Below are 27,740 nucleotides of genomic sequence, written 5' to 3'. Positions count from 1 at the left end.
TGCAAACGATATACTGCAAAACTTCATCTCTGCTGCTCCAGGAGCATATGACGTTAAGCTACACTACTCATAGGACCAGGGCAGTCCCTGGACCCTGCAAGGGGGGACCTTGCCTGCTTACAGGTTGCACCTACAAACGAAGGCAGAGCCCACTGAGCCTCTGTCACGTCAGACCAACATCCGACATCTTTGGTGCTGAACTGCCCCTGCAGGTGTGGTTCCACTAAAATCCTTACAAAGCTATTTATTATCTGAACCAAACACTGGGCCAAGTCCTCTGGAGGGCTCACTGCACTTGCTGATCCTCCTCTCGTTACAGAAGCAAATGCAGACACCTCATTTGAGCAATGCCAGGCAACAAACTTGGAGCAGCAACAGGTCCTGCCGATTTCTGTACTCCAACACACTCCTGATGAAGTGAGGTTCACCAGCTTATACGTGTTATGACAGAATATTCTGTGGTGTTTCTCATACAGTAGGAGAAACACACTTGCAGTGAGCAGGAATATGGGAAACAAAGGTGCTTATTTTGTGTGCACAAGCCTATGCTTCAACAAGGAAGCACAAGCCTGGCTAAGCAGTGCTGCTGGCAGGGACACCACCGATGCCCAGCAGACAGATCACAGCTCTGATAGCATGGACTACCAGTCAGACGAGAAAACTTTGTCCAGAATGGGACAGGTATGTCTTATACTTAGCGAAGGAAGCTGAAAATACTGCTGCTACAGGGATTTTTACTGCTGCTAAAGGAATCTTGGCTGAATCAGCAAAGCTGAAATGAGGTGGGCCTCATAATTTGATTATGGAGACAGGCATATAAGGATGGACATGCCTGCCTACCTTCCCTTTGATGTCAAGGAGACCACTCCTGGCAGCTAGAGAAAAGGCCACGTGTAATAACGGTACTAAGCCTAGACGTACGTGTAAAGGTGAAGGGTGTAACTTTACAATTTCATTTATTACGGTGGTTTAGAGCAAAACATCGATAAAAGGAACAGCATATGATATAGGAAGTAGCCATACACAAAATGGGCTTAAGCTATGAATGAGAGTGTATATGGTCCGTCAGATGCTCCCTGGGCAATATGACTGTCAGCCGCCAGCAGGTGATCCAGAACAGGGTGAGGTCAGGCTTTCTTAATGAGCTTGAGAAAGACACACTCTACAAAATGCTTCTGAGTATGTTTTGTCTTTAATGCCTCATCAGCATGCCTCACGCTTGCCTTTGAGCAGAGAATTTACCTAGGGCTTCAGTTCACCCTTTAAAAAGCCATTACAGAATCGTTAGCAATGATTACAGAAAACTCAGAATTAGCTTAAAACAGGTTCAAGTAAAAAGAACAGTGCTTATTGGTGAGCGAGGACTGCACGTTCATCCAAGTTACAAACTAGAACTCTACCGTAACTGATTAACTCCACTTACCTTCTCTGTGCTTCCATCTCATCTGGAGATGGCCCATTCTGGACCTGGCGCTGGGCAGCTGGACCTACAGAAAAAAGAAGAGATTGCTATTAGGGAAGCAAATGTAGCTGACTTTCTCAAAAAACAGTGCCACTCAGATTAATTGCTTCTCTATCTTTCTATGAGAGAAAACCTCAAGCATTATTGTCCTCTCTTTGCTTTTTTTTTAATTTATTTTTTCCTATTAGCCAAATCATCACCTCCTGTAAATTTTTAGTCCCACTGGGAGAATCCAATAGCTAAATGTGTGAGCAGATTTGTCCAGTAACTCGGCATTGTGGTAGCTGTAGGCTACATACTCATCCCTTGGCGAGGGTGAAGACCCGCAGCATTGCAAAAGATGTCCTGTGGAAGGACAGTCCATCACACCGGGATGCATTTCTAGCTTCTGTAGGGTTCAGATCTAACCCCCCTGGATTATTCTGTGCTTGCACAGTAGTTCAACCACAGTGCTGAGTTTGTGAGCGTACATGCTAGCTATTGCTGCTCTGATGCTGAGTTGGCATCAAGAAGCTACCTGATGGAAGGTGCAAGGAGATGCAAGATTAAACAAGCCTTTTACAAAGGTGGCTTTTCTTCTTACAACGCTGTCAGTCTTCTGCTTCTGCAGGATCCACACCAAGCTGAGCTCTCACTGGCAATCACCAACAAAACTCAACTACGCATGTCACCATTTAAGTCACATCTCCTCTTGACTCTGATCATTTAATCTCTGTTCCTGCACATTTAATCAAGCACACTGACACTTAGATGCCATTTTCAGAAAGAAATAATTATTCTGAAAATAAAAATAATTGTTGGTAACAAAAGCTACAGTGGTCTTGCATTCGGTGGAAGGAGGGTTGTTCCATTGATTTGACGAGGTGGGTTTCAAGTGGGACTAAACAGGTAAGAGTTCTACTAAATGCAACAGCAATTTTCCTGATAAACTGCACTGAGAAATAGATCAGTTATATGCATGAAACTATTATGTCTACCTTATTTTTTTCATTTTCAAATGTAAAATTTCATCCTTTTAAAAGTTATCCAACAAGAGCGAATCAGAATTAAACACTTACAAACCCAAATATCTCACTCATAAATCATTAAGGATATGTCTCAATTTTCTTTATGTTTCTGCCAGGCGGAATGTCATCTGAAAACAAATTTAGAAAGTATGACTGTGTGAAAACAGGAAAGATGGCAGAAATGCGTCGCGGTCAGAAATTCCAGAGCATTGACTGATCCTGATGAAATTGTGCATATTTTTGAAATGTGTTTAAGGACTAACATTTGCAGAAAGGGAACACAGCACTTTCTGAAAATCAGGCCCATGTATTCCAGTTTTGGGTATCACAAAATTGGAGCCAGTGACAACCACTGAGTCAAAAGCTCTGACATTTAAAAATATCTTAGGATTGGGTATGACGTGAAGACGGTTCACTTCTTTAATGTCTCATGACTGACAATATTGTTTGTCACAGGCCTTTCGCAAACCACATAGACAGAAATGCCACATTTTGTAAAGATCACATGAAACAATGAACGGGGGGGAGAGGGTGGTTTCTTTTGGAAGCAAGCCTGAGGAAAAAACTTAGCAGGTATTTGGGAAGCACAGAGCAGGAGGCTCACGTGTAAGGAGTTTTAAAGCCACGTTACTGTGTGAATGCTTGTACTGCGCATCTTCACCACTGAAGTGAAAGAAGGCCAGAGCTACCCCTGAGCCGCAGTTACAGAGTGAATTTAAACAACTTCTGAACACAGCAGGAAGACAGGCGAGGTCCCATCCCCAACCGTGCGACTGGACCGTTCTCCCCCCAGTCATCAGCGTCACCGGTTTGGACCTGGTTTGGACTCTGGTGTGTGCAGGTAACACCCACGTTCTCCCGTGCACATACACGTACCTGCGAGATGTTTAATAAGCAGACTTCTGGGTGAAAGACTTTTCAAGGCTTAAGTCAGTTACGCCTCCCTCTCCGGGTAACAAATTCCACTGTGACAAGCCTTAGCCGTGCTCACCCCTGCATATGATTTCATCATGAGAAAACTTCCCTTGTATAAAGACTCAGAGCATCATACAGAAGCCTGCACTCTGCTTGGAAAGAGGACTAAAAGTAGGCGCCAAGGTAAACAAGAAAGGCCAGAGGATGAGGCAGCAGAAACAACAATTCTCCCCTGGCAATAAATCATGTCAAAGTATATAGGAGGCTCTAATGATGCCGTCTTAATCTGGTACTTTGCCATGAATCTTCTCTTGGGGCCAAATGCCCAGAAAAATGAGGCAGTGTGGACAGTTTGACTAATACTAGACTTGCAGAAGGAATCAAAGACCAGACTAGCAACACCACACACAAAAAACAACTCCTTTTTCCTGTGGGCACTGTTATGAACTGGCTATGTAGGTTTAAAACCAAACTAATCCAACCAAATCAATTTGGAAAGCAGCCTAAAGAACTCCTTTTAAGGCAATGTTACAAAACACATCTGGAAGTTGGGGTTATTGCTTTTTATCACCTGGAGCTTTCTCAAGCTGATCTTGCATAGCAGGCAGGTAAATGAAAGAGCATATGAATCTGCAAACAAGTCCATCTCAATTTTCAGCATGAAGGAGTCCTAGTAAATTCAATGAGTTTAGTTATATTTTCCAGTATGTATGTGTATGCTTGCAGGATTAAGACCACACTTGAAACTAAATACACAGCTTTTGGTTGCAATGCATGGTTGCAAAATGAACCCTAGCTTTAAAAAAATCTGTCTGCGGTGCAGCAAGTACCTGATATATTCCAGGGCAGAACACAAGTCAATTCAGACAATGCTACTGGAAAATTTTTCCCTCACTTCACTGAAATAACTTAATTTCACTCCCTTATTCAGAGATGAGCTCCATGCATTAATAGTCCCTAATTTTTTTTTTTTACATTAAGAACCAGCTGATTGTTTCAGTTGTCAGCATTTTGTTCTTATTATTATTTGCTCATAGTGTGAAATGTCCTTAAAATGAAGCACATAAAGCGCCTAATTAGGTTTTGAAATTGCCAATTTCTTCATAGTTTCTATAGAAATGCCCTCCCCTTTTGGCAGACAAAAACAAGAGAAAAAAGATCGAAAGGAAAGAAGCTACTTCAGACCTGACTCAGTAAATAATCGATGTTCAAAACCTCTTTGCGTAAGTGGTGACAAATTTGCAGATCTTTTTATTTGCACATTAATTTAAAAAGCCAGACAACTTTTCAGATGTACAGGGTACATGACTGCACGGCCCCCCAAATGCCTTAATTCTCTCTCGGATATTTTGAGACATGTAACAATTAGTGTTTTCTGAGTAATGACTAATTCCTCTCTTTTACAGGTTTAGATTTCTTACTTAAATCAACACACTGCAGCAAAACATCATCCATTTATTTAAATCTTTTCCAAACTCATTTTTCTTGTATTTTACTAGTGACCAGTAGTGAGACATTAAAGTGAACTATCTTCACTTCATACCCAATCCTAAGACACTTTTAATGTCCTCTTCTGCACATCAGTTTTGTTTAGCACACCTTTTTTCTCAAAGTGCTTTAGAAGTGAAGTATCCTAACAAAGTTGGGAGACAAAAAAAGGCAAGCATGAACAGAAGAGGAGGATGAAGATGTAATAGGTGGCTTGTCCTCTCTCCTTTGTAAAACAAGAAGTGGTGGAGTAAAAGTTGGTAAAATAATGCTACCTGAGGAAAAGCCTAGACCAGCTGCAGTGGTCAATCACAGCCCACAGGAACAGGGATACCTGTTTTGTGTTCCTGCAGAGGCTTGTACTGATTGGAAGTGGTTGGAAGAGTTTGAGGAAAACTGTATGTGGAGTTGTCCTGGGACAACAGGGTGTTCGGGGCAGTTACACCTTTTGCTGCCAGTGGGGTTACAGCTCTTCTTGCCACCGGTGGGGAAACACACCGGTTCTGTTTGGCACTGATTGTTGTTTTGCTTGAGTTACTCACGACCATAAAAAACAATTCCTTCTGGCATCCTGCTTGTGATCTTATTCAAACCAATCACTTTTCTATAGTAATATGAAACCTCAATTTGCAAACCCTAAAGAAAAAGGTTAGATGCACCCTGTTTTGGCAACCAAGATTTTGCCTAAGGGTGATCAATACACTTAAAAGTCCAGCCCAAAGTTTCAGGTCTGTTCATTGCCAGAAACATAAATTCTGCTAGATCTCCCCCCGCTCCCAATCCAGACTTCTCGTCAGACCCAGGCACACCACCATCCGACGCGAAGTCTGCAACAATTTCAATCTCCATAATGGTGGAGAGCTGCTTGTTTCTCTCGTCCTTGAGCTTGCCTTTAGCATGCTCAGCCAAAGCTCATACAGATACTGAAGGCAGGGATTATTTTTACGCTTGGTTCCGTATGTGTATGCTCCGTAGTGCATATACAGCAGACACCAGTTTGACTGAGGGTTTTTTAAATTCAAGTGGATTTCTAGGTTTAACTCCTCTCCACATTTTTAGTTATTTCTCAGACCTGAGCAGACATGAACAGTAAGTGCTCTTGGTGATGGCATCCTCATTTAAACGTGCTTCTCGAGTTGGCCTGTGAGCTGCCTCCGACCCTGACAGCCTTTGGGAACAGCTTCACAGAGAAGAGCGCTTCTCAGCACAATAACCAGAAGAGACGGTTTTGCTACTGACCCGTTTGCAGCTTCACAGCTGTTGCGATCTACATTTTTAGCAACTAATTAATGCAGGAGATACGCTGTGAATGTCTGCGTTTCCTCGCTTCGTTGCTTTGTAATAATTAACCGCATTTTTATATAAGCATCTTGTGATTCAGCTCAAGGCAGATTTTGGGAGCACACGGACGTTTTCCGTGTTTGCTTTTTCTTCCTCCGCTCAGCCGCCCCAGCACCTTCTCTGCCTTTCCCCAGCTGTCCCTGAAGACGGCGATGGGGAACTCCTGGCATAGGGCACTGCTTTGCAGTGGGTGTGATGGTTTCCATATGCTGGTGGCTGCTTCTGCACCACTGCGCCCTGCCACTGCTCGGAGATGTCCACATCCGGACCCACCGCCAGCCACAAAACAGGACCAAAGCTGTCACCGAGGGAAAACCCAGGCTCCGGCTTCCACTCTGGCGTAGCTGTGGTGGGGAGGCACGAGCAAGCAGGAACAATGTGATCATTTCTCTCCTGCTGGGGCAGCCCCAAGCAGCTTTTTCCTCTTTTATTTGTGCTACAACTGCAAGCACCACTGACTGCATGCACTCAAGAAAGTGGCAAAACTAGGCCCATTTCCCTGAGCAACCAGGATTTTGTGCTTCTTCAATACAGAAGGACCAATCTAACCCACTTACAGATCTTTTATTCATTATACACACTGGAAGCAGCCCCCAGGTGGGGTTTCTGCAACCCCTATAGCCTCTGTGGTGCTTATGGACCAGTGTGATGAATGTGGTGAGCTAAGGAAAGGCTACAGAGTCAGAGCTGAATAAGAAATCTATCTGGGCTATAAATTCATGAGATGATTGAAAATTTTTGTTCTGCATATGAACAGAACATGATGATTTTGTGTGAAAAAAACCACAGCAGACTATGGGAGGAAAAGAGATGGGAGACAGGCAGACAGCTCTCCCTCATTGCTTGATGGTTTCAGCACGTACTTGGATTGCGGGAGGCTCAGGTTCAGGCACCAGGTCTGACCCGTTGTCATTTATATCCTGGGAATGTGACATAAACACTTGCTTATCCTGACCAGCACAGAAGAAATCATTCCAGATTACAGGTTCCTGCAAAGCTCTTCTTTCCCACAGAAGTATCTTTCAAATAAATTGGCATTTTCCGACAGAAAAAAAAAATCAGTTGTCAAGAGCATTTCTGACCAATGCTAATCCCAGCATCCCCGTCCAGGTACAGCTGGGGCCACTGTTCCCTGTGGCAGGGCACTGGGGAGGGAGTCCTGGCCAGGCTGCTGCCAGCTCCTGGGCCCAACCTGCAAACCCACGCCGGGACTCGGCTGGACAGTGCATTTTGCCGCCTCCACCATAACCTTTCCCCTTCACCCCCACACAGTCAGGGGGGTTCCTCGCTCCCCGCTGCGCTGCTGCCGGTCCCCCCCAAGCGCCCCACCGGCAGACCACCTGGCAACGTGGGTGTGAAATCAAGCGGGCTCTGGTCCCGCTCCGGCCGGTGCGGGGAGGTCATCTGCGCCTCCTTACACCACCGCTTCCCCCCGTTCACAGCCTGGCTGTAATTTTAGCTCTCTTGCCGCTGTTAGGCAATCACGCTGCTGCCGCCGAGACTCTGTCAGCACTTTAAACATCTGCCTCTGCCCCGAAGACCTCAACCTGCTCCCGGCCCCCTCGGTCTGTCCCGGCGGGGACTGCCCCTGCCGGAGACGTCCTGGCACGGCCACAGGCGGCGAGGCAGCGCCCACCGAGGCAGCGGGCACAGGAGCCGGGCGCAACATCGCTGTGCTAGTGACACTGCGCTCAAACTCATTAGTAGAGACAATTATCCTGGACAAAGCACCGATCTAATTAGCCTAGATAAAGCACGTAGATAAAGCAGGGTGCCTACGCTGCTTCTGGGGCCCAAGCTAGTACGACCAGAGTTGGATGACATGGCAGGTCACGTAGACCTAAATTTCCACGGTGAGTTAAAGGACTGGGAAGAAGGATCACCCTGCTCGCTGCGCCCCATCACAGCAGCTGGCAGAGCCACGGGTCCCTCACGTGTGCTGCCACGGCGGTTCCACGCCGGGGGTTTGGGACTCCGCACGTCCTGCCTCGTTTGACGTGCAACGGCTCACGCGTTAGGCATGCTGCGGGGAGTGTCTGTCTGACAGGGATGCAGGGGCTGAGGCAAAGCACGGACAGTCGGACGAATGGGGCATTTTTGTCCGTGGGTCACTAGTGGCTCAGTTTTAAAAATTTCAATGCCATTAGGGTTTTGTTGCGCTGTTAACTATGTGACAGAGTGCCTGCAGCTCCGTACAGGATCCTGTTGGATCATTTGAATGACGGTAAGCAAAACCACCCCGGCAGAGAGAAGGGAGGGTTTGGGTACAGTGCCACAAAGCCTGCTTTCAGGCAGTGTTTGCCTCACTCCTGTTAAACATTAACTTGAAATAGAAAGAGTTTCAGAGAGTGTTATTCACAGGCTGGGTGCCTCCACAGCATTTATAACAGAGTACATGAAATACCTTCTATAACATCATTTACACACGGACCAAACTTTTCCTCTGAGAACTGCAAAGAACTTTATCAGCCTTAATTAAGCTTCGCCAATGCTGAAGGCATTCATGCTCTGTGAGGCAGAAGTTAAGTGACTCGATTACACCCAGACCATGTCTGCACAAGTAAAATTTGTTTGCATCAATTTACCTACAGGTGAGATTTGCTACTGACACAGTTAAACCTCTGCGAAAGGTCACCTAAGGCACTTTTATTCTGATGCAGACCACATCAGTTTTGGTTTGACCTAAGGCAAGAAGAGTGCAGTGAAATGAGCATTTCCAGCGCTGTGCCAGAAGACTTCTCTACCTCCCTCCCTTGTCCTTTGGTGACCGACAGTGCTGCAAGTCTGTGGCCGTGCAAAGTAAAACACATCCTCTTAAAACCATCCCCAGCAATGTTTTACATAACCTCATTTTACCTTATACTACACTGGACAAGAAGCAGTGTGTATACAGGTACCAACTCCCAGCTGAATTGTAGAAACTCCCAGCTTAGAAGCTCTTAAAAGCACCATTCCCAAAATTGCAATTGCTTTACTTTTATCTTTTACCTTTTACGTGTAAGATTACTTTAATCTAATATGAAACAGGCCCTCCTTAAACCGAAATAAGTGTGTGAGCACAGGGGGTCTGTATGAAGTCTGTTCATTTAAACTAAAACTGATTTAACATTCACTGCTTAAACTTTCTGATGTAGATAAGATTTAAGGACAGTGACAGAGCTGGAAAAACAAGCCTGGTATTTAACATGGGAGCGCCCTACCCTATCATCAGTTCACACCTCCTGCAAGTACATATGTACAGGTGTGTGCACTGTGCACAGGCCTTTTTTTTCTTTTTTTTAAGAAAACCAACAAATGGAATTGCAGGGGTCCCTACATGCACAACCACATGGCTGTGCACATCCACTGAGCAGGATGTAAGACACGAGATCCAGAGAGGAGTTACCAAATAGAAAGGCCGTGCAAAGATCCAGTGCTGCAATATGATTAGAAAGAAATCATCCTCAATTCACCAGAAGTTCTACTAAACACATCAATGTGAAACCAGTGTGCCTTTGACTCAACTGCTAAAGCTGTTAATTCAGTTATTTTGCATAAAATATGATGGCAATTGTTTGATCCTGGCTGTTTATCCGTCATGGCACTGGCACAGCATTTGATAATTTTTCATGCAGGTGTCTTGGTTGAGCTGGAGGAGAAAAACTTATTTTCTTCATTCTGAATGCAATGAAGATGAGTCGCTGCTAAAGCAGCTCCTGCAGTAAGCAACCACACTCTGACAGCAGGGATCATATTTAATATGTAAAGGTGCATTGGTGCACCAAAATATGCCTTGGGTGCATTTATGTCAGTGTCAATGCTCAGGAGCACAGCTTGGGTTACCTCTCACATGAAAGATAGCACAACCAGCTTTAAAAGAAATTTAAAAATACACATAGGTGACTCAGCAAACAGGAAGCCTTCCACAATGAGGTGGCTCGAGGGCTACCGGGGTCAGCATCTCCCCCAGAACGCAGCCTGGGGTGGTGTGACTGCATCCCCATGGTTAGGGCATGCAACTGGGGTGGGACATCCAGGTGTCCGGTCTGGGACTCCCTGTATTTTATCCGGTGACTGATTAACATAAAACATAAGAATTGCATGAGAACTGGGAATTATTTTGCTCTCAGCAGCTCAGCTCTAACAGGAAGAAAAAACCGCACGCTGATCTAGAATAGCACGAGCTCGTCAGGGTGGGGGGAGGTGGGAAATGAAAGCTGCAGTTCCCCCTGGGCAGGGGAGGTGGCTGAACCTCAGTCCCCCACTTCCCAGGGAAGTGCTTCAAGCACCAGACCTTCAGGATGGCAGCAAAGCGGAAGGCAATGCCTACACAGCTAACTGGACCAGGCCCCAGCGCCGTGGAGCCCAGTGCAGGTGTCAGGACAGGACCAGACCCTGTGCAGCGCCGGCTTCCCAAAAAACGGAGAGTACAGCCAGCGAGATAAGTGTAGGAAACCTCCGCGCAGGTCAGGGAAGGGTGGAACTGGAGCATCCCAGAGGGATTCTGTTTGCTGTGCTGAGCTCTGAGCAAGAAAGAACTAATTCCGCGGCCGCTCAATTACGTGCTAATGAAATAGAGGCAGGTGAGGCAGCCACCTGCACGCAGCACGAGGGGGGACCGGCAGCACCTCCTTCCTTTGCAGGGCTGACACGGGGGCTCTGCTGCCTTCAGAGAAACAGCCTTGTTTCCGCAGGCAGTTTCATGATAAGTAAGCATCCTACTTAGTTGATGACCGATTGCTTTTGTTATGGGAACTGCCTCTGGCTCTGAGAAAAATGGTATGTGCACAGAAAGCTGTGGGAATAGTTGGGGGTTTCTGAGGGAAAAAAAAGGCATCGCTGAATTTCTGAGGGTGTGATTCCAATGTTGCTGGCTTTATAAACACGTACAGGGAAGATGATGGGACAAGATGTCAATCAGCGCCAAAAGTGAAAAAGTAATCTATAAAATTCAGGAGCATGAGACTAGCTAAAAAAGTATTAAATAAAACCCACAATTATTAGTGTTAAATAAACAAGCCCACAAGCACTTCAGTTCTTTTTTTTCCCCTCCTTTTCTGATTTTTAGAATGTGCGTCAAGCCTATTTTCCTGCAGATCCAGGTTCGAAACTTTTCAATAAAGGTTAAGATTAGCTCATAATCTCGTGCCTCTAGGCAGTAACGGAACTTTAAGAAAAACGCCAAATATCATCAGACTCTTGTAAAATCGAGAGCATTAGCCATACTGAGAAGCTGTCACCTCCCTGCCACTGCATGGGGGTCTGTTTAACACCAGAGCCCAGGCAGTAGATGCTCCAAAGAAGCTGAGGGTGTAAATCAATACACGCCATCTAAACACACGGCTTATATTACAAAGATATTTTCCTGAATTTGGTTTTAAGGAGGACATGCATTGTTTTGCTCTGGTGACAGTTTGCCAGGCTCCTTCCCAACAGAGAAGGGAGCACTGGCAATGCTGGCTTCGTGCTCTGCAGTAAGGGCATTGCCGAGCTCAGAAAGCACTTTCCCTGAGTTCAAGGGGCAATGTCTCAAGCCCCATGCATCCATCTCGTGAAATATAAACTGAATATCTTCCTTTAGCTAAGTGTGACCATGTGTGTACTTCCACATGAGTACATGCATATACCTGTTTATACTCACTTCGTACTTACAATTCCTTACATAAAATTAAAAGCAGGAATTCAATCCTTTTTTGGGGACAAATTGAATCTCTGAAAATCTCTGAAGCCAGAGGGAAAATGAACCCAGCTTCTGGCATGTACAGGAGTTCAATCACCTGATATTTACACACTTGGCTTGTCAAACATAATCTCTAGTTTTGTTTAACAATAAGACTTATGACACATTAAATCAGAGAAATATATATGCTTAGTGCAGCCTGATGCAGCACCCAGGGCACCTAGAGCACCATGGTCTATTCTTGGCCCAACTCCACGTATAACCTTGCAAGGCAAGCCTCAGTTTTTAAGTGTCTCCTTCCTTTTTCACTCTCTGGTGAGACAGTAAACGCCTCAGGGCAGTCTTCACAACATGGAGAACAGCAGGGCCCCGTATGTGCATCGAAGCAACATATACACATAGAAAACACCACATTATAAACACACAGTTTGCACCTAGTTAATGGTTAAGATCCCGACAAGATCCATTTTATCATGATTTAAATTCCAACGCTGCTGTAAGACAACTAGGATGGGCACCTATACCTGGACAGAGCGCTGGAAGGCAGAGGACTTTTCAATGAAACACAACTAAATGGAGGGATTTATGACAAAACATGAGAAAACAACATTAGCAATGGGTAGTCCTCCTTGACATAAACACACAAGTCTAATAAATTCAACAGATATAAACAAAAAAATTCAAATACAGCACTTGATCCCATTCACACTAACACCAAAAGCCAAGCTCTCTGCTTAAGGGAAGGAAAAGTCCCACTAACTAGGAAGGTCCATAGTAAATCCACCCATCCTCCTCAGCCTAATGGCGCAACCCTTCACAACCCTGCAAATCCTCATTTCCAGAAAAGCTAACAGGAATTGACAGTCACAGGCAGGTCATTATGGAGAAAAAAAATAGGTAAATATCCAGATAACTATAGCAGGTATAAAATGCTGCCCTTGCTCATATCTGTTTTTTTAAACCAATATCTATTCCACGAGTACAGATGCTATTCATTAGCAAGTAAAGACAGAAGCAATCCAACACACTGATTCAGGAGTCATCGCCCCATATTCTCGCTGTAATTACTTCTCCTGATTTAACAGCCCTGACTAACGCCGGCATCATCTGAACCTAATGGGTCATTTCTTTCAAATATTTTCCCAGCATCCTACTGCCTGCCTGCCGGAATTAAAAGCAAGCAAAAGACAAACGATCCATCGATGAGCTACAACTGCAAGCGATTTCCCAGCACAACTGGATGGTGGCACAGAACATTTCCATGCAAAAACACCCTGGCACAAGCATCCCTTCCCCCTTCCCGGGACGGCTCCCGCCGGAGCACGGCATGCAAGGCACAGGGTGTGCAAGGCAGCGGCGAGGTTTCCATCACCTACAAGACATTCGGCACAGGATGATGCAGTCACAGTGGCAGAGGCAGAAGCAGTGCCAAATCCATTCCCTGCTGACCATAGTATGGCAGCAGCCTCCTCAGCGCACTCCTCTCCGCACCTTCCTCATGCCCAGCACTTACCGACCGCCCCGCTGCAGACCAGGTTTCACCAGGTGTAATCTATACACCGCTGCAGCAGCAAAGTGGGCCCGGCCGCTTAAATATTTAATCAGGCCCTCTTCCTCGCCTATCACAACGCTTCGGGGTGTCTGAAGCCAGACTTCATTGTCTGGACTCTCACATAATACTGTGAAAGTCAGAAAGAAATAGCATTTTCTGCCCCCTGCCCCAGTCAGACCACCATATGTTCGCCTACATGCAAGTAATTAGAATAAATGCAAAGTGTGAATAAGCAGAACGTTAGCTTGTACTGGGGAAAAAATGACTGCAAATGAACATGCAGGATCAAGTTCACTGGCGGTGTAGCTGCTGAAGTACAAGGGGCTACACCAGCGATGAATGTCGAGCACTAGTTTTAAAATACAAGTGTGAACATGCTGGATTCAGAAATAAATATGTATGTCTTAAAATCCCCATCTACTGTCTTTCAGTTCTTTCCATCATCCCATGATTCCTGATCTCCTCTGATCCCAACATTTTTCTCCCTTTCTACTTTGTCTGCTAATCACTTTCCTCTTCTATATTTAAATACGGCAGGTCTCGCAGAGACAATCCACTTGAAGTTAATGGACAGTTTGTATGAGGAGGCTACGCAGAATATTCATTCTCTGTCGTCTTTGCCTTATCACCAGTCCTTTGATCCATTTCTTTCCTTTCTCCTTGCCTTTGCATTATTCTGTCTACTGGGGACTTCACACAGCCCAAGCCTGTACTCCTCAAGCAAATTCATAGCCGGTTTAGGAGATGTATCTCCATAGCTTCAGTGACACTAGTCCGATTCAGACCGATTAATGTTTTGACCCACTGAACTTAGCAAGTAAGTCTTTTATCTAATATATAATTTCTAGAATATGCTGAATGAAAACTATAAGGCTCTTCGTATGGTTAGAACAGTGGAACCCCAGGTGGAGACAGGTTCATAACTACCTTGCAATATATAAGAGCCATTCCTAACCTTCTCAAACAATACATGTTCAGCATAACTGAGATATTCTAATAGCAAAGCTGCTTATCATGTGTTTTCTAACGCTTGTTGCTATGAATTATTTATGTCCCATTTTAAATGTACAATATCGATACCTCTCAGGTATGCTCCACCATCAGAGGCAGCAAAACAAGTATTAACTAATGAATATTTGAGACAGCAAAAACTCTGTTAATAGCAAGCTATCTTTTTCACTATGGCATCCAGATGGTCAAAATTCTAACTGCATATGCTCATTGTTTCCTGCTTGCTGGCTTATAAAGCCATTAGAGGCACATCAGCAAACAGGGATATTACACTCAAACTTGAGTGTAAATTCAGGTTTCCATAGTCATAAATGCCAATGGTCTTATATAATTACTTTCTGAGGGTTTAAAAGAATCCAGAAAAAAATTTAGAGTAATAAAATTGGCATTAAAATAACAAAATTTTACACTATGTTTTATCATGAGGACTCCACTTTTTCGAGAGAAAAAGGTATGTTCAAACCATTGCATTCTCAGTTTCGAGGACACTCCAAATCCTTTTTGTTCTCCTTTACTTTCCTCCTATATATCACAATGAAAGGAAGCATCTGGCTGGTATAAAATATCAGCTCTGATCTCTGAAGCGCTGATTTATCCTGCACCACCATGGGACCTGCCTGCTTTTTCAAAAGAAAATAGTACTACACAAATGTAGGCAATTAAAAACAATATTCCAAACTAATGAGGGCATCTGTGAGCACAGAGATGTACAACTTCATTCTGTCATACGAACGCATCTACTTCTTTCAATGATTTATTTGGCCAGGACTGTCTGTTACCCTATATTTTCTTTATTTTCATCTTACACACTAAGATTTTGGTTGCTAAGGGGTTAAATATGCTCATGACTAATAAAAAGCTGAAAAATATCCTTTGAGGTCAAACAGCATCTCAGCGAATCTTAGACTGATCTAATAGAGATCAACAAACTCCTGCAGATCCTTCTGCAGACTTACCGCCTGCACAGAAAACACCCCGCCAACAAATCTGCTGTGCACCCAGGAAAACGAGTGAGGGGGTATGCTTACTTCTCCCTCCACCTAACCCTAAAATTAATGTAATACTTTTAAATAGCTCATTCAAACACAAAGTGGGGCAGCAGAGCCAGTGCCACCATACGACTGTGTAAGTGGCATAGCACGGCTTTAGGTGATCTGCAAGGAGAACACATACGGACTAGGAACAGGTTCCCTCAGGGACTCCACCATCACTTTTGACTCTGAAATGAAGACTGGGATCCACAATCACATCAGCAAGAAAGTGGCCCCTCAGAAGTGTGAAATGACAGCATGGCCCACAGGAAATATAATTAAAGAACCTGAGAAAGCAGCTGACCCAGAGAGTATGACGTGAGCCACCATCTCTGCTTCTTTGGGCAAATAAAGTTATGACTTGCTGGACACTATCAGTGTTCATCTAAGTTTGGAAAAAAAAAAATTCAGGTGTGGCTGAAAACATTGTGACCAAATGTTTTTATAACATCTGTATTGGGATTCCTAAGCTGTGGTACATGTGCCACCAGCTGTATGCAAGTCACTGAAAAGTGATATTCTGAAGTGCAGCACGCCGTACTGGGCATAACCCCCCCCCAGAAACCATATAACTTCTTACTATCATTCTTTGACTCTTGCCTTCACAAAGGTTACAGGCCAGCTCGCCTGCGGCAGGACAGATGATTCCTGAACGAGCAGCGCTTGCAGATGTTGTGCACCTAAAGAGATTTTAAGTAACAATTCAACTGACCATCTCTTACTCCTGTAAAAAAAGCAACCTTGACCCTATTTTGAGCATGAACCAGTACCAGCTGGCTAGAAGGCAAACACTCCCTCAACTAACTGCTCCTGTAATCCTTGCAACAGGAAATCAATTGTGCAAATTGCATTTTGACAAATATAAATCATTACTGAGTCTATAGCAAAGGCTGACAAATCACTCTTTGATGCCCAGCGCTTACCTGGTGCAGCAGTCCTCTGAAAGGAGATGTGCTAGAAAAATGCTTCTTTTTTAAACAGAAGTTGGAAAACTGTAATTCCACAATCCACAACAGTAAAAATAAAGGACAGCTCTGATTCTGCAAGTGGTAGCAGGCAGGCAGGTGGCTCTCCTACATGAAGCCTTTTGCAGGAAGACTGTAATTATCTGTCTGAGCACCTACTGATTATATCTACAGACTGTGTGCATAGGAGCCAATATGCAGCTGATACAGCTTGTGTCATTTTAATTTCTATACATTTTGCCCTTAATTGAAAAGGTTGCTTTCCTAGTATCTATTATCCATGCTTGGGGAGGCACTTCCCAGCGCATTAGACATGTAAGAACCCAGAGGCCGTGCCAAAACTGAAATAACACTATGAAGTGGACCGAGTGCTTGGTTTCATGATTTTAGTAGTGTCTTTATCCACTGGCACTCTGAGAAGGTCTGTACTCTAACGAGTGCTGGAAAACACTCAAGAAGGAGACCAATGAACTTTTAAATTCCTCAGCTGGGCAAAATATACGAAAAAAGCCATTGTCATGCCATTGCCCAGATCATTGCAGTCCTGAAGATGGAAACCGGTTTCTTTTATTGAGGATCAGTGTCAGATGTTTTGTCCTACCTGTAGAAGCTGCTTATACTGAACCAGCTTTAATTTTTGATATTGCCTTTCTCTGCTCTCAACCTCCATCTCCATCATCATTTCCAAAGGACTCCTGGGTACTGTGCTGAGGAGAGCTGAAGTGTTTCCCACCAGGATACAATGCTTGCGGGATGGCTGTTAGCCTACAGGCACTGCACTCACATACCCTAGCAATTCGGTTGGAGTAAGATTGTATGGAGTAGATTTAAGATATGGAAGAAAGCACCCCACTTGTCTCCACATTTGGTTTCTCTGGAGCTGCTCCCTGCACGGAGACCTTGGCTAAGCCCACACTGAGCCGGGACTCCCGTGTGAAGTTGACGGATTCTCTCCAAAATTTCAGTATCTGCAACACCGGTACAAGGGAGTGAGACCAACCTAGGAATACAGCATGTAACCTTCATTTCTTACACAGACAGCCCTGTTCAGTGCCTGAACTAACACTCGCCCATGGGAGTGAGAAGTCCCACCTGGCACAGCATCTATTTCAGAACTAGACCCTAATATATATTTCTGGCTACAAACAATTTTAAATAGGATGCAAGACTGAAAGTTTCTGCCAAGAAATAGAGAGCAAGAAGCATTCCAGGCTGATGCGAGTCTCACAGATTGAGCCCTGAAAACCCCCGTCAACTCAAGTAAAGATTACAGCTACCAGAAATTTATCTGCTTTGGAGCGTCTTGTACTGATTCCATTCTCTAATAATATGCTATGATTAAGTCATGTCAGTGTTTGTGGTACTAAATTAAACTATTTTTAAAAGACATACTTGCAATTCACATATCTTTTCTTTGCAGGGTACTGCCAGGGGCAAAATAGCTGTACAGGAAAGATGAAGGCTGGTAAGTCATTTCTGATGACAGTTGCCCCACTTGCCAGTTATTTAAGCTGCAGCCTGCCAGCAGCCCATAGTATGGTAACAATTAAATAGTCACTGATAACATACCTGTATTACAATACATTGCTTTCTAAATTGACTTCTACAAAAAATTTCAATTAATTTAACTGATGGGGAATTTTGACGTCTATGCTACACATTGCTATTAAGATCATTTGGTATAAAGAAGTGCTGGCATGGATTTGATACTTCTCAGAGGGCTCAACTTTAATTAATTTCAACTTGTAAATTGATTATGATTCACTTGAAAATGTTCAGAAAGTGCATTCTGTTCCCTGAGAGTAAAAACAGGCATTTCAGGGGAGACTGGGATGTACGTTTCATATGATGCAGAAAGCCCGAGACCCAAGAAAAAGTCCCAAACTCCTGTAAAGAGGCTAGCAAGCACAATTCAAAAATACTTTAGCTTTGCAAACTTCTGGTTGCGTCAGCAGTCTCCTAAAACATCCTTAATTATCAGTGCCAATCTGAAAGAGGGATGAATCCGCCCTGGCAGCGCGTCTCTCCGCTGATTACAGGAGGAGTCTGGGTGAGACTCCACGCCAGACTTTCAGTCCTGTAAATATAGCTGGGATGAGTCTAATCCCAAGAGACTAAGCCACAAGCTCTACCAAAATACCCGTAGATTCAGGGAGGGTTTAGAAAACGGAATATCACTCTGCATCTTGGCTCACCATTCTGCTCGCCGCTGGTGACTCACTGTTGGGTGATGCCAGGGCGAGCCTTGTGGGGGGCACGGCGTGCAAACGCTCCTTGTAGTGAGTAATACATACCAGTTTGGCTCTGTCTTACCATCCACAATGGGATGTCTCCTGCTAAATGGAACAGGCTTCCCCCCTCCCTGTTCCCGGAATGAGGAGCGGAGGTTTATGAACCACTGAGCTTGGGTGACCAACTTTGTCCTGTTATCTGGCTTTCCTTATCGAAAGGAGGCTGGCGAGGTGAGTGGTTGTGAGACAACTGTTGTGCAACAGGGCACGTATCTTCCCTCCCAGCACAGGGAAGAAGGACTTCCCAGAATGAGAGTTAAAAATAGCTGGTTTGCCTTAAAGGGCGTATTCACTTTGAAACATGGAAAACAAGTCTCAGCTGCCACCTCTAATATGACAGGCATCTTTAGCAGCCTGCTCTCTGCCAAAACACCTACTGCCCTACTCTTTCTTCTTCTCTTTAAATTTTTACCATTTCAAATTGTAGATCCTTTTCACCACATTATGAGAAGCTTGGGGAGAGACAGGGCAGATACGGCCTTCTAAATGACACTAAAACTAGCCTTACTCACACCAGAAAGGCTCTTCAAGGTTATTTCTCGAAATCTATTGCAGCCCTGCCTTTCTTCCCACATTTCTTAGCCAGCGTTGTTTCAGCTCCCCAGCATCCTCTTTTAGCCCCGCTCGGTGCCTCTCCACCCAGGCGGAGGGCAGGCTGGCCACATCCCGCCCAGCGCTGAGACGACCGGACAGTCCGGTTTGGAAACCGCGTATCAGCATCAGCAAGGCAGGTGCCCGAGCTCGGTGCTCTCAGAGGCAAGGTGTATCCTTTCAGACACGGTATTTTATCAGTGATGGTAATGAGCCAGTTGGGAAAACTTAACTGGGGAAGTGGTAGATTCTCTACCACATGCAGTTATTAAATCAAGACCGTGGCTTTCTCAAGTATGCCTTTCTAGCACAAACAGGGCATTACGTACTTGGTAAAGAATTTGCGGGCAGAACACCGTAGGTTTGAACACAGAGCTTAGAGTAGATGGCTTTAATGATCTCTTCTGACTCTGAATATCTAGGAATCTAGCATCATCGGTTATCACTTTCTTTACACCAAAGATCTGCTTGACTCATCTGGGAATCCACTGAAGCTTAAAAGCCTGCCAAGCTGAGAAAATTACCATGGTATTTCCAGCTGCTTTCCCCAGAATTTTACATTAATCCTTCCCCTGGCCCTGCGCAAGCCTTGCCACTTTTCTTCCGAGCAGCTTGAGCAAGGAGCATGGTTAGGCTGCTCCTCTCTGCAGCTCCTTATGGGCTCCCCCCTCCCCGTGTCTTCCCTCTCAGGTATTGCCAAGACACTGAAGGAATTGGGAAGCTTTCCTTGCCATTCCCTGACATGGGTATAAGCACTTCTTTGCAAGTCTGGAAGCCGGCACCACAATTCACATTGAAGCAGCAGCTGACACGACCAAGCAGAGCCTACCAGGCCTTCAAACAGCTTGCAGATTTAAGTGATAGCCTAAATAAGAGCCGCTCTGAATGGCATTCATAATAAAGCCAAAAAACTAGCAATGTCCCGCACTTTTCTCTCATGCAGAAGTGCCAAGCAGGAGACAGCACTTGCTATCCAGCTGCCAAGGACGGGACCTGGTTGAACACCCCTCCCCACCCCCAGTACAACCCCCCCCCCAGCAGCCGAGAAACGTGAGCAATTCTGCATCGTGCTGATGAAGTTCTTAAGCTACATGCCACCCAAGCTGAACTGCAAAACCCGGCTGCCTGCCCTAGTTATCAAATGACCTGAAATTCAGCACGATCATCTGCCGTAACAGCTGGTTCATTGACGAAGAGAGAGAAACTCCTGCCTGGCTGCTGAGCCAGAGCCAGCGCCAGCAGCCCGGGGACCCGGCACGCACGCCCTCCAACACAGAGATGCTGCTCCCATCCCCCGGCATGGCACGGCCTCAAAACGCCTTGTGTTCTTCGAATTCTGCACGCTGACTCCTTCCTCTACGTATTTATTTTTCATCTGTATCATCAAAAAGAGATTTCAGAGACCTGGCACTTCAAAGGGGGGGAAAATAATGAAACATCCTTCCCTAGGAATTAAAGTGAAGGTGAGGTTGGATCTTGTCAGTTTTCTTTCCTTCTACCTAGGGCGCTACAGAAATAATAAACAGCACTAACAAATTTACTTCTTTTTACAGTAGCAACCTATATAGGAACATAGTACGAAACATTAAAAAGATTGTACGAGTAAGAGTTAAGTGCCCAACACAGGCAAAGTTAGGGAGCTAAATAACTTTGACAGATGTTATGAATTCTTTTTTAGGAGTGACTCATGTTCAAACAGGGTGACGCTTTTTGAGGTTGCTTTGATGTACACCAAATTATATTTTTCTGTTCTGTTGACAAAAAAATCTAAACACATATTAGTAAATTTTTACAGTATTATTACTGCAAAAGGTAACATTAGTGATGTTTATCACTCCTTATTAATGAAATAAGCAGAATTAAGTGTTTGGACTGTATCTTAAGATAGTTGCTTTTGTGCTTCTTGCCCAAATAGGAATGAAGAGTGAATGCTGAACATAACATTTTATTGAAGACCAGCTGGAACTCAGTGCTACTCCTTTGATCCCAATGGACAGCACTTCCTGCTAAACTGGGTCTAGACTACTGGGTTTTCTGTGATCATCTGTCCTCTTGGGTAAATAGCATTCTCCCATTCCCTAGCTGAAATGAGAAATGAGGACTGCACATGTTCTTAATGGGATGTGTCTCAGTCCTGGAAAGTCCAATAGCTTCACATTGCTAAGGCTGTGCCTAAGCAGCATCTGTCCTTCGATTTTCACATACATAGTTGGTTGTAGCTGTTGCTACGGCATCCATACGTGCATAAGCAAGACCAAAGTTTGGGCTGAACTAATGCCTTATTCTCTGTGTTTACTTCAAGGTAGGCTTCAGAATCGTTTCTTTAGCAGAGAGATCGTAATGTAAGTGAGAATATTTGATTAGGGACACAGGAAAATCTGAAGTTGTATGGTACCAAGACTTTAGCTAAAGAATGCATGAACAAGCAATGTAACTAATATTAAATGTATGCTTGTATTTTTCTTGTTCTGCAGTCTTGCCTACCCATCAACGTGAATTAAACAAATTGAAACTCCGCATTGAGCAGCATCAGATCTAACTGTAGTGTAAAATGTTTCCCTAATGAATTTCAGTTTTCATATTTTCTCCTACAAATAGTGTTATCATGCTACTGAATAAAAACAGATTATTAATATATACGGGTAATTTTTATTAAGCTAGTTATTTTGGCTAATTTATGAGAAAAGGCTGTTAAAACAAACATTTTTGTCTATATTAATAAATCTTTTACTTGTGGGCTACTGTCAGTGATGCCTTGGTTTTATTTTCAGATGCTGTTTGCTAAGTGCTGACAAACACATGCATGGAGTTACTCCCTGTCCTGGAGAGATCATAATCTAGGCCAGTAAGTCTCGATCTTCTAATAGTGAGATTCCTATTTGTGAGGCAGGGACACCCTTCAGCCATACTCCCATTAGCCAAGATCTCCCATCAGCCAGATGAGGAGGAGCACTGCCAAGCCCCGAGCCTTGCGGTGTCCTGAGCCTTGATCTGCGAGACTGACACAGACACATAATATATTGAGGATGGCTTGGTGAAACCCAAAGAACAGAAGTCTTCCCACTGGGGGTGGCTGTGCTGCTTTTGCAACTGCAGGAAAATTCCTGCCTCTATCAATATGCTTGTTTCCATCTCTTGGAAGAAGGCAACGGTAAAGGCATCTTATTTTACACTCATGTGCTTGCCTGATTTGGGACAATATGCTTGAAGTGGTAGGTGTAGACCCAGTCCTGCGAAGTGCTGAGCTCCGCATAAGAGGAGCCAGCATCCCGTGTCTCCTGGCATTACGAGGTGTCAAGAGCACGACCCTGAGAAGCGTTGAAGACAGCACCTTACTATATCAATCCATCCACAACTCCTCCTTGCCATTCATCTTAATCCTATCCTGAATTGTTCTAATATCTAGAGGATGTGGCACAACAGCCTCTTCTTAAACCCCTCTTTCATTCATTATTTGTGCTGGAGCAGAAGCAGGAACACTGGCATTGGACATTTAAAGTGTCCTAAAGGTTATTTGACTTTTGCACCTTCTTGGGGCATTTGTTAGACCCTTCTTTCCACGGCTGAAGTCAGATCAGTTTAATTTTGTCTTATGATCTTTTAAAAAAAGGTGGTTTTTTCAGCTGGTAATAATAATACAATTAAGTTTATCATAAAGCTTTCTGCAACAAAATCTTATTCAGTCTCTATGTGATGTGCAATCTTAAAGTGTTGCTCTGTGAACTACAGATAGGCTACTTGGGAAATGCCAGATGAGGTATTTGGCTTTCAGCTCTATCGCAATGGACAGCTAATTAAATGCTTTGCTAATAATAGTATCCTATGTTTGAGGAGATAAGCTTAACTACTTGTTGAATTTCAGTGGAGTTTTGCAGACATGTCTGCATGTTCCTGATAGCTAAAACAACTTCTGTTTAACAACACAATTTGCTCTCATTTTTATTTCTCTAGTTTAGATGTATCATTAATGAACATAAAATGTCACTGATGGAAAGAAAGAAAGGAATCTGGCATTTCTTAGCTAAACTCTGTAAAATAATAAAAAATAACCATCAAGTCAATACAATAACAGCAGACACTCGTCACACAAAACCCTCAAGGGAAGTCAATGGAAATCCTTCTGCTGACTTAAGGAGAAACAACAGACAACACCTAGGATTGTTGTCATTAAAATACCATGTTTGCAATTTGCATGTAATCTGTGGTCCCTGCAATAGTGTGAAGTTCATTACTTTCAACAAATAATTATCAACACTCTGACAGTGACCAGGGAAACTAAAAGGCTCTTCGCTTCCCAGGTTCTCTGGGAGACATGCAGAGTCTTCCCAGTGTCGCAGCTGTTCTTAGATCAAGATAATGGAGTTTTTACCCTTCACGCTCCATACTCTCAGAAAGCACGGCTGTGATTTGGAGCTATAGTACACAGCCTAAATAAAAGAAGTATTTCTTGTTCCTGGAGCAATAATGCCATTTGTTTCATTTCTTCCTTAGGGCATGCCTACCCAACACAGCAGGGCCATGCCAAGGTGGCATGGCAGACCAAGTGAGCTAGCTAGGTGCAGGGTAAGGACACTACCCCACCGGGCGTGCTTTGATTCCCACGCTGACTTCTTGCACTGAGCAGGGATGCTGACTCCCTCCGTGTTTTAAAAGACAGAGCATAACGTAGAGACATATGTGTTTTCCTACTTTCACGCTGAGAAGACATTTTAAATGCTGGCCTGGAAGGAGGACAGCTGAGATGAAAGGCAATGTAAGTCCTCTGTATCTAACTGGCCTTGAGTCAGCTCAGCACTGGTAGCACTAGGTCCAGCTCCAGACCGCTAATACAAAAGAACCGTTGACATACTGCCGCGATCCAGTGGAGGGTGACGAAGATGGCTGGGGACTGCAAATGGGACTGCAAATGGAGGAGGGGCTGGGGGAGTCGTCTTGTTCAACTCAGCGGAGGGAAGGCTGAGGAGCAATCTCACTGCTGGTGCCAATGCCCAACTAGTTCACGATGGGAAAGGCACAGCCCTGGAACAAGGGCCTCGCCACGTGGAGAAGTCTCCATCCTTGGCGATGCTCAAAACTTACTGGGACAAGGCCTGGAGGAACTTGATCAAATTTTGAATTTAGCCTTGCTTTAAGCAGGTGCCTGGACTAGATGATTTCCAGAGGTTCCTAAATAACTCTGTATGAAGACACTAGGGAAATTAAGGAAGCAAGTATCACTAGTCTCCACAGCATCTGGAGAGCAAAGAAAGGAACTTTATCTGACCATGGTTTTTATTGCAAAATGAGTTACCTGCTGATGCCCTAGGGTCCACTAAGCAGCTTCTAGATCTTAATTAAGGTAGTCACTTCAAAAATAATTCAGCATTTAATACCTAAGTATACTTAATATTCTCCTAAATGCTTTCTGAATTTGAGCTCTGCTATTACAGATGACCTCGTATGAAACAAGCGACAAAAAAGTCAGCATCCAAAAAAGATGGATGCTGACTTAGTATTAAAATTCCCAGCAGCACTAAACCCCTAAAATACACAATGCTATTCTGTACGCTACAGCAAAGTAGTCCAAGCCAAAAGGTTTACGTTCATTTAATAACAAATAATTTAATGAGACTGTGGGAGCTCAGGATCTTTGACCTGGAACACTGTTTGCAGACTTCAAAATTCCCAAATGAGGTTAAGTGAGCGAAATGATGACAACTCCTCCAGTGCCACTCTACTCTTTCTGTGTCAAGGAAGAGTTGTTCTAGATTATGATTGCACTTGTAATTAAAAGGGGGTTCCGGTACAGCCCATGCTGCAAAACTACACTCATATTTGGAAAGCAAAAGAAAAATGCAGAGCTAAAATGGCTAGTGGTAAGAAAAGGAAAAGACATGCTGAAAAAACAAAACAGCTAGAGGTTTAATGAAACTTGACTTTGAGCTGCATAAATAAACACAGCTACAGCTGCTTGCAGAATTCAGGGAAACGCCCTGAGCACATGAAATGCGGCGGTTACCATGGCAATTTACATACAGTCATACATCAGACAAATCCGGTAGCTCTTTTCCAGTTTAAACTCCCAACTAAAAATACAGCATCAGGTACAAATGAGCAAATCTCTTGTCTACATTGGTGAGAGATTATTCACATAAGTACTTCCTTGGGGTCAGCTCACAACCTGCGGTGAGAGACCACCCTCCACATGTGCAGGGGTTTACAGTCTGGGAGCAGCTGGTTGCTCTATACCTCCACTCTGCCTATTATAAAAAAAGAGTGTTTGGGGGGGGGATTACTGCATAGCAAACCTCCTTTCTACAGGGCTGCTCTTTCTACCCCTGCCACCTGCTTGCATGGCGTCCTATACCATGGTAATGTACAGCAGCTCCTGTAAACCTTCGTACTGCACGCTACCTCCAGGACCCAGCACTGTTCTCTGCACCTGCGACCTGGCGTTGGAAAATCAGCTGTCAGTGTTTTGTGCCTCACTGGACGCCCGGCGTGCCCAGCCTTGCCCAAGCACTGCCTTGTCTGGGGCCAGATGTGACCAGCTGCAGCATCCCCGCACAAACACTCGTGTACGGGCTCTGGCTGGGATGGAGTTAATTTTCTTCATAGCAGCCTGTAGGCTGCTGTGTTTTGGATTTGTGTCTAAAACAGTGATGGTAACACACCAATGAGTGTTATGCTCTTTTCCGATTTCCGAAATTAGGGAAAGGGGGGACCAGGTAAGGGAAGCTGGGGAGCAGCTGTGAGGCTGAAATGGCAGAGGGACCTTCCTGTCATTCACTTTTCCCTCTGCGTGTCCTTGCCAGCTGCCTATGGGCAACATTACTGACTGTTCAAAGATGTGCTGAGGACCAGGCAAGCCCCCACCAGCTCAAGGAGGGGATGCAGGCTCTGGGGCCAGGAATGGTGACAGCTAAGGGAGCAGGCACCCACCACTGCAACTGGCAGGTGATGCTCCACGGGATTTGGGTTGCCTGGGAGCCTGCCTGGACGTGCAGCTGGCAGTGCCGGAGTCCAGGCATCTCAGCTGTGAACCCCCCGAGCAACCCTGAAATAGCTTCAGAGAGGGTGCGTGCGAAAGACTCTGACCCAGGGACAGCATAAGAAGAAAGAGTCAATGCATCTGGACATGCTCTGAAAGGATGAAAAGGCAAAAAAAAATGTTATTCTCAGGTCTATGCCCAGAGGGAAAGTAAGGGGCAAAACAAGTGCATAGGTCAGGGCTCTCAGCTGCCAGGGCCGTTAATAGAGAGAGACAACAGGAGGGGTGAGGGATTGCACCGGACAGACTGCCTGGGTGCTGCAGATGGGAACTGCGGCTGCACTCAGGCAGAGGGATCTCAAAATGGCTCTCTCTCAAGGGCATCCTTCCTTGCGGTCTGCCTTCCTGACGGATAAGCACATTGCACGCACCTGTCACGCTGGTGCGTGTGGTCTTGGAGAATAAACAAAGGTACGTTCGACTGACGATGGGAACGACAAGAAATAACGAATGACAAGGAAACGCAGAATCAAAAGTTCCCCTGGTGATAAAGGTCTCTCTGCCAGAGATCACGCTCTCCTCAGTAACACCGCACAACTGCTGAGGCTACAATTTCACTTTAAACAAAACACTTCTATAAAATACTTCTTACCTGTGATAACACAGCCGTGCTCTGAACAGCACAGCTCGTGGCAAGAGCGCGCTGTACGGACTTGCTGGAGACGAGGTCTCCTGGCCCATCTCCTTCCTGGCCCAGGGGTTTGGGAAACTTGGGCAAGAAGTTGGCAGCACAGCGAGTCCTCTCAAACCTCCTGATGCCAACACTTTGCTCTTCTGCACCGGGATACTACAACGCCACTTGGATCCTACCACAAGAAGTAGGCGAGCACATGCTTAAACATAATCTCTGAGCAGTCGCACGGGACGACTAAAGTGGTTATTGCTAAGCACACAGTCAGCTGCAATCGCGAACCCGGGCTGGAGTGAATAAATAAAAGTGATGCATTTTAACAGCAGACCTGGAAGCATCATTATATTGTGTTTCCACTTTAAGAGTTGAAAATAACTAATTTTCAGAATACGGATGTCTGAAAGACTTTGTGTTGCTTCTGTGCCAACGCACAAGGTGTTTTGTCAGACTTTCTCCACCTGCCATCTCTTACTGTCCTAAAAAAGGAGCAAATGAAAGACAGGAAAATTTTTTTTTTATTCCTCCATCTCTTTTCAGTTCACAAGGGAACTTTCAATATCATTCAGAAAATTAAATTATACTCGTTCCCTCCCTAAATTGGGAATTTTAATTCAAATAAATCTTGGCAGAATAATAAATCTATTTAAATATTTTATTTTTTTCCAAAACATCTAGTGCTTTTAGGATGATTGAACTGAAAGCCTGGAAACCAAAGCCTGTCCTTTTCTCATTGAAAAGGTTTTACTTGGAGAGGCTGCATACATTT

At 44.6% G+C, this 27,740-nt stretch overlaps 1 protein-coding gene across 1 annotated transcript in view; it reads right to left on the bottom strand.

Moving 5' to 3' along the window:
- Nucleotides 1-27,740, bottom strand: part of LOC104081395 (ena/VASP-like protein) — a gene marked incomplete at its 3' end in the record, with an annotated part of 122,082 nt that overhangs the window by 7,275 nt on the left and 87,067 nt on the right. The window contains exon 4 of the mRNA XM_009584131.1: nucleotides 1,424-1,487. Within this exon, the coding sequence (XP_009582426.1) occupies nucleotides 1,424-1,487 (64 nt within the window). The remainder of the gene's footprint in view (nucleotides 1-1,423; nucleotides 1,488-27,740) is intronic.

This window comes from Fulmarus glacialis, unplaced genomic scaffold, assembly GCF_000690835.1.
Source record: "Fulmarus glacialis isolate BGI_N327 unplaced genomic scaffold, ASM69083v1 scaffold10528, whole genome shotgun sequence".
NCBI classification, from domain to species: domain Eukaryota; kingdom Metazoa; phylum Chordata; class Aves; order Procellariiformes; family Procellariidae; genus Fulmarus; species Fulmarus glacialis.
Note: the sequence above shows the minus strand (reverse complement) of the source record. Positions and strands in the feature narration are given on the sequence as shown.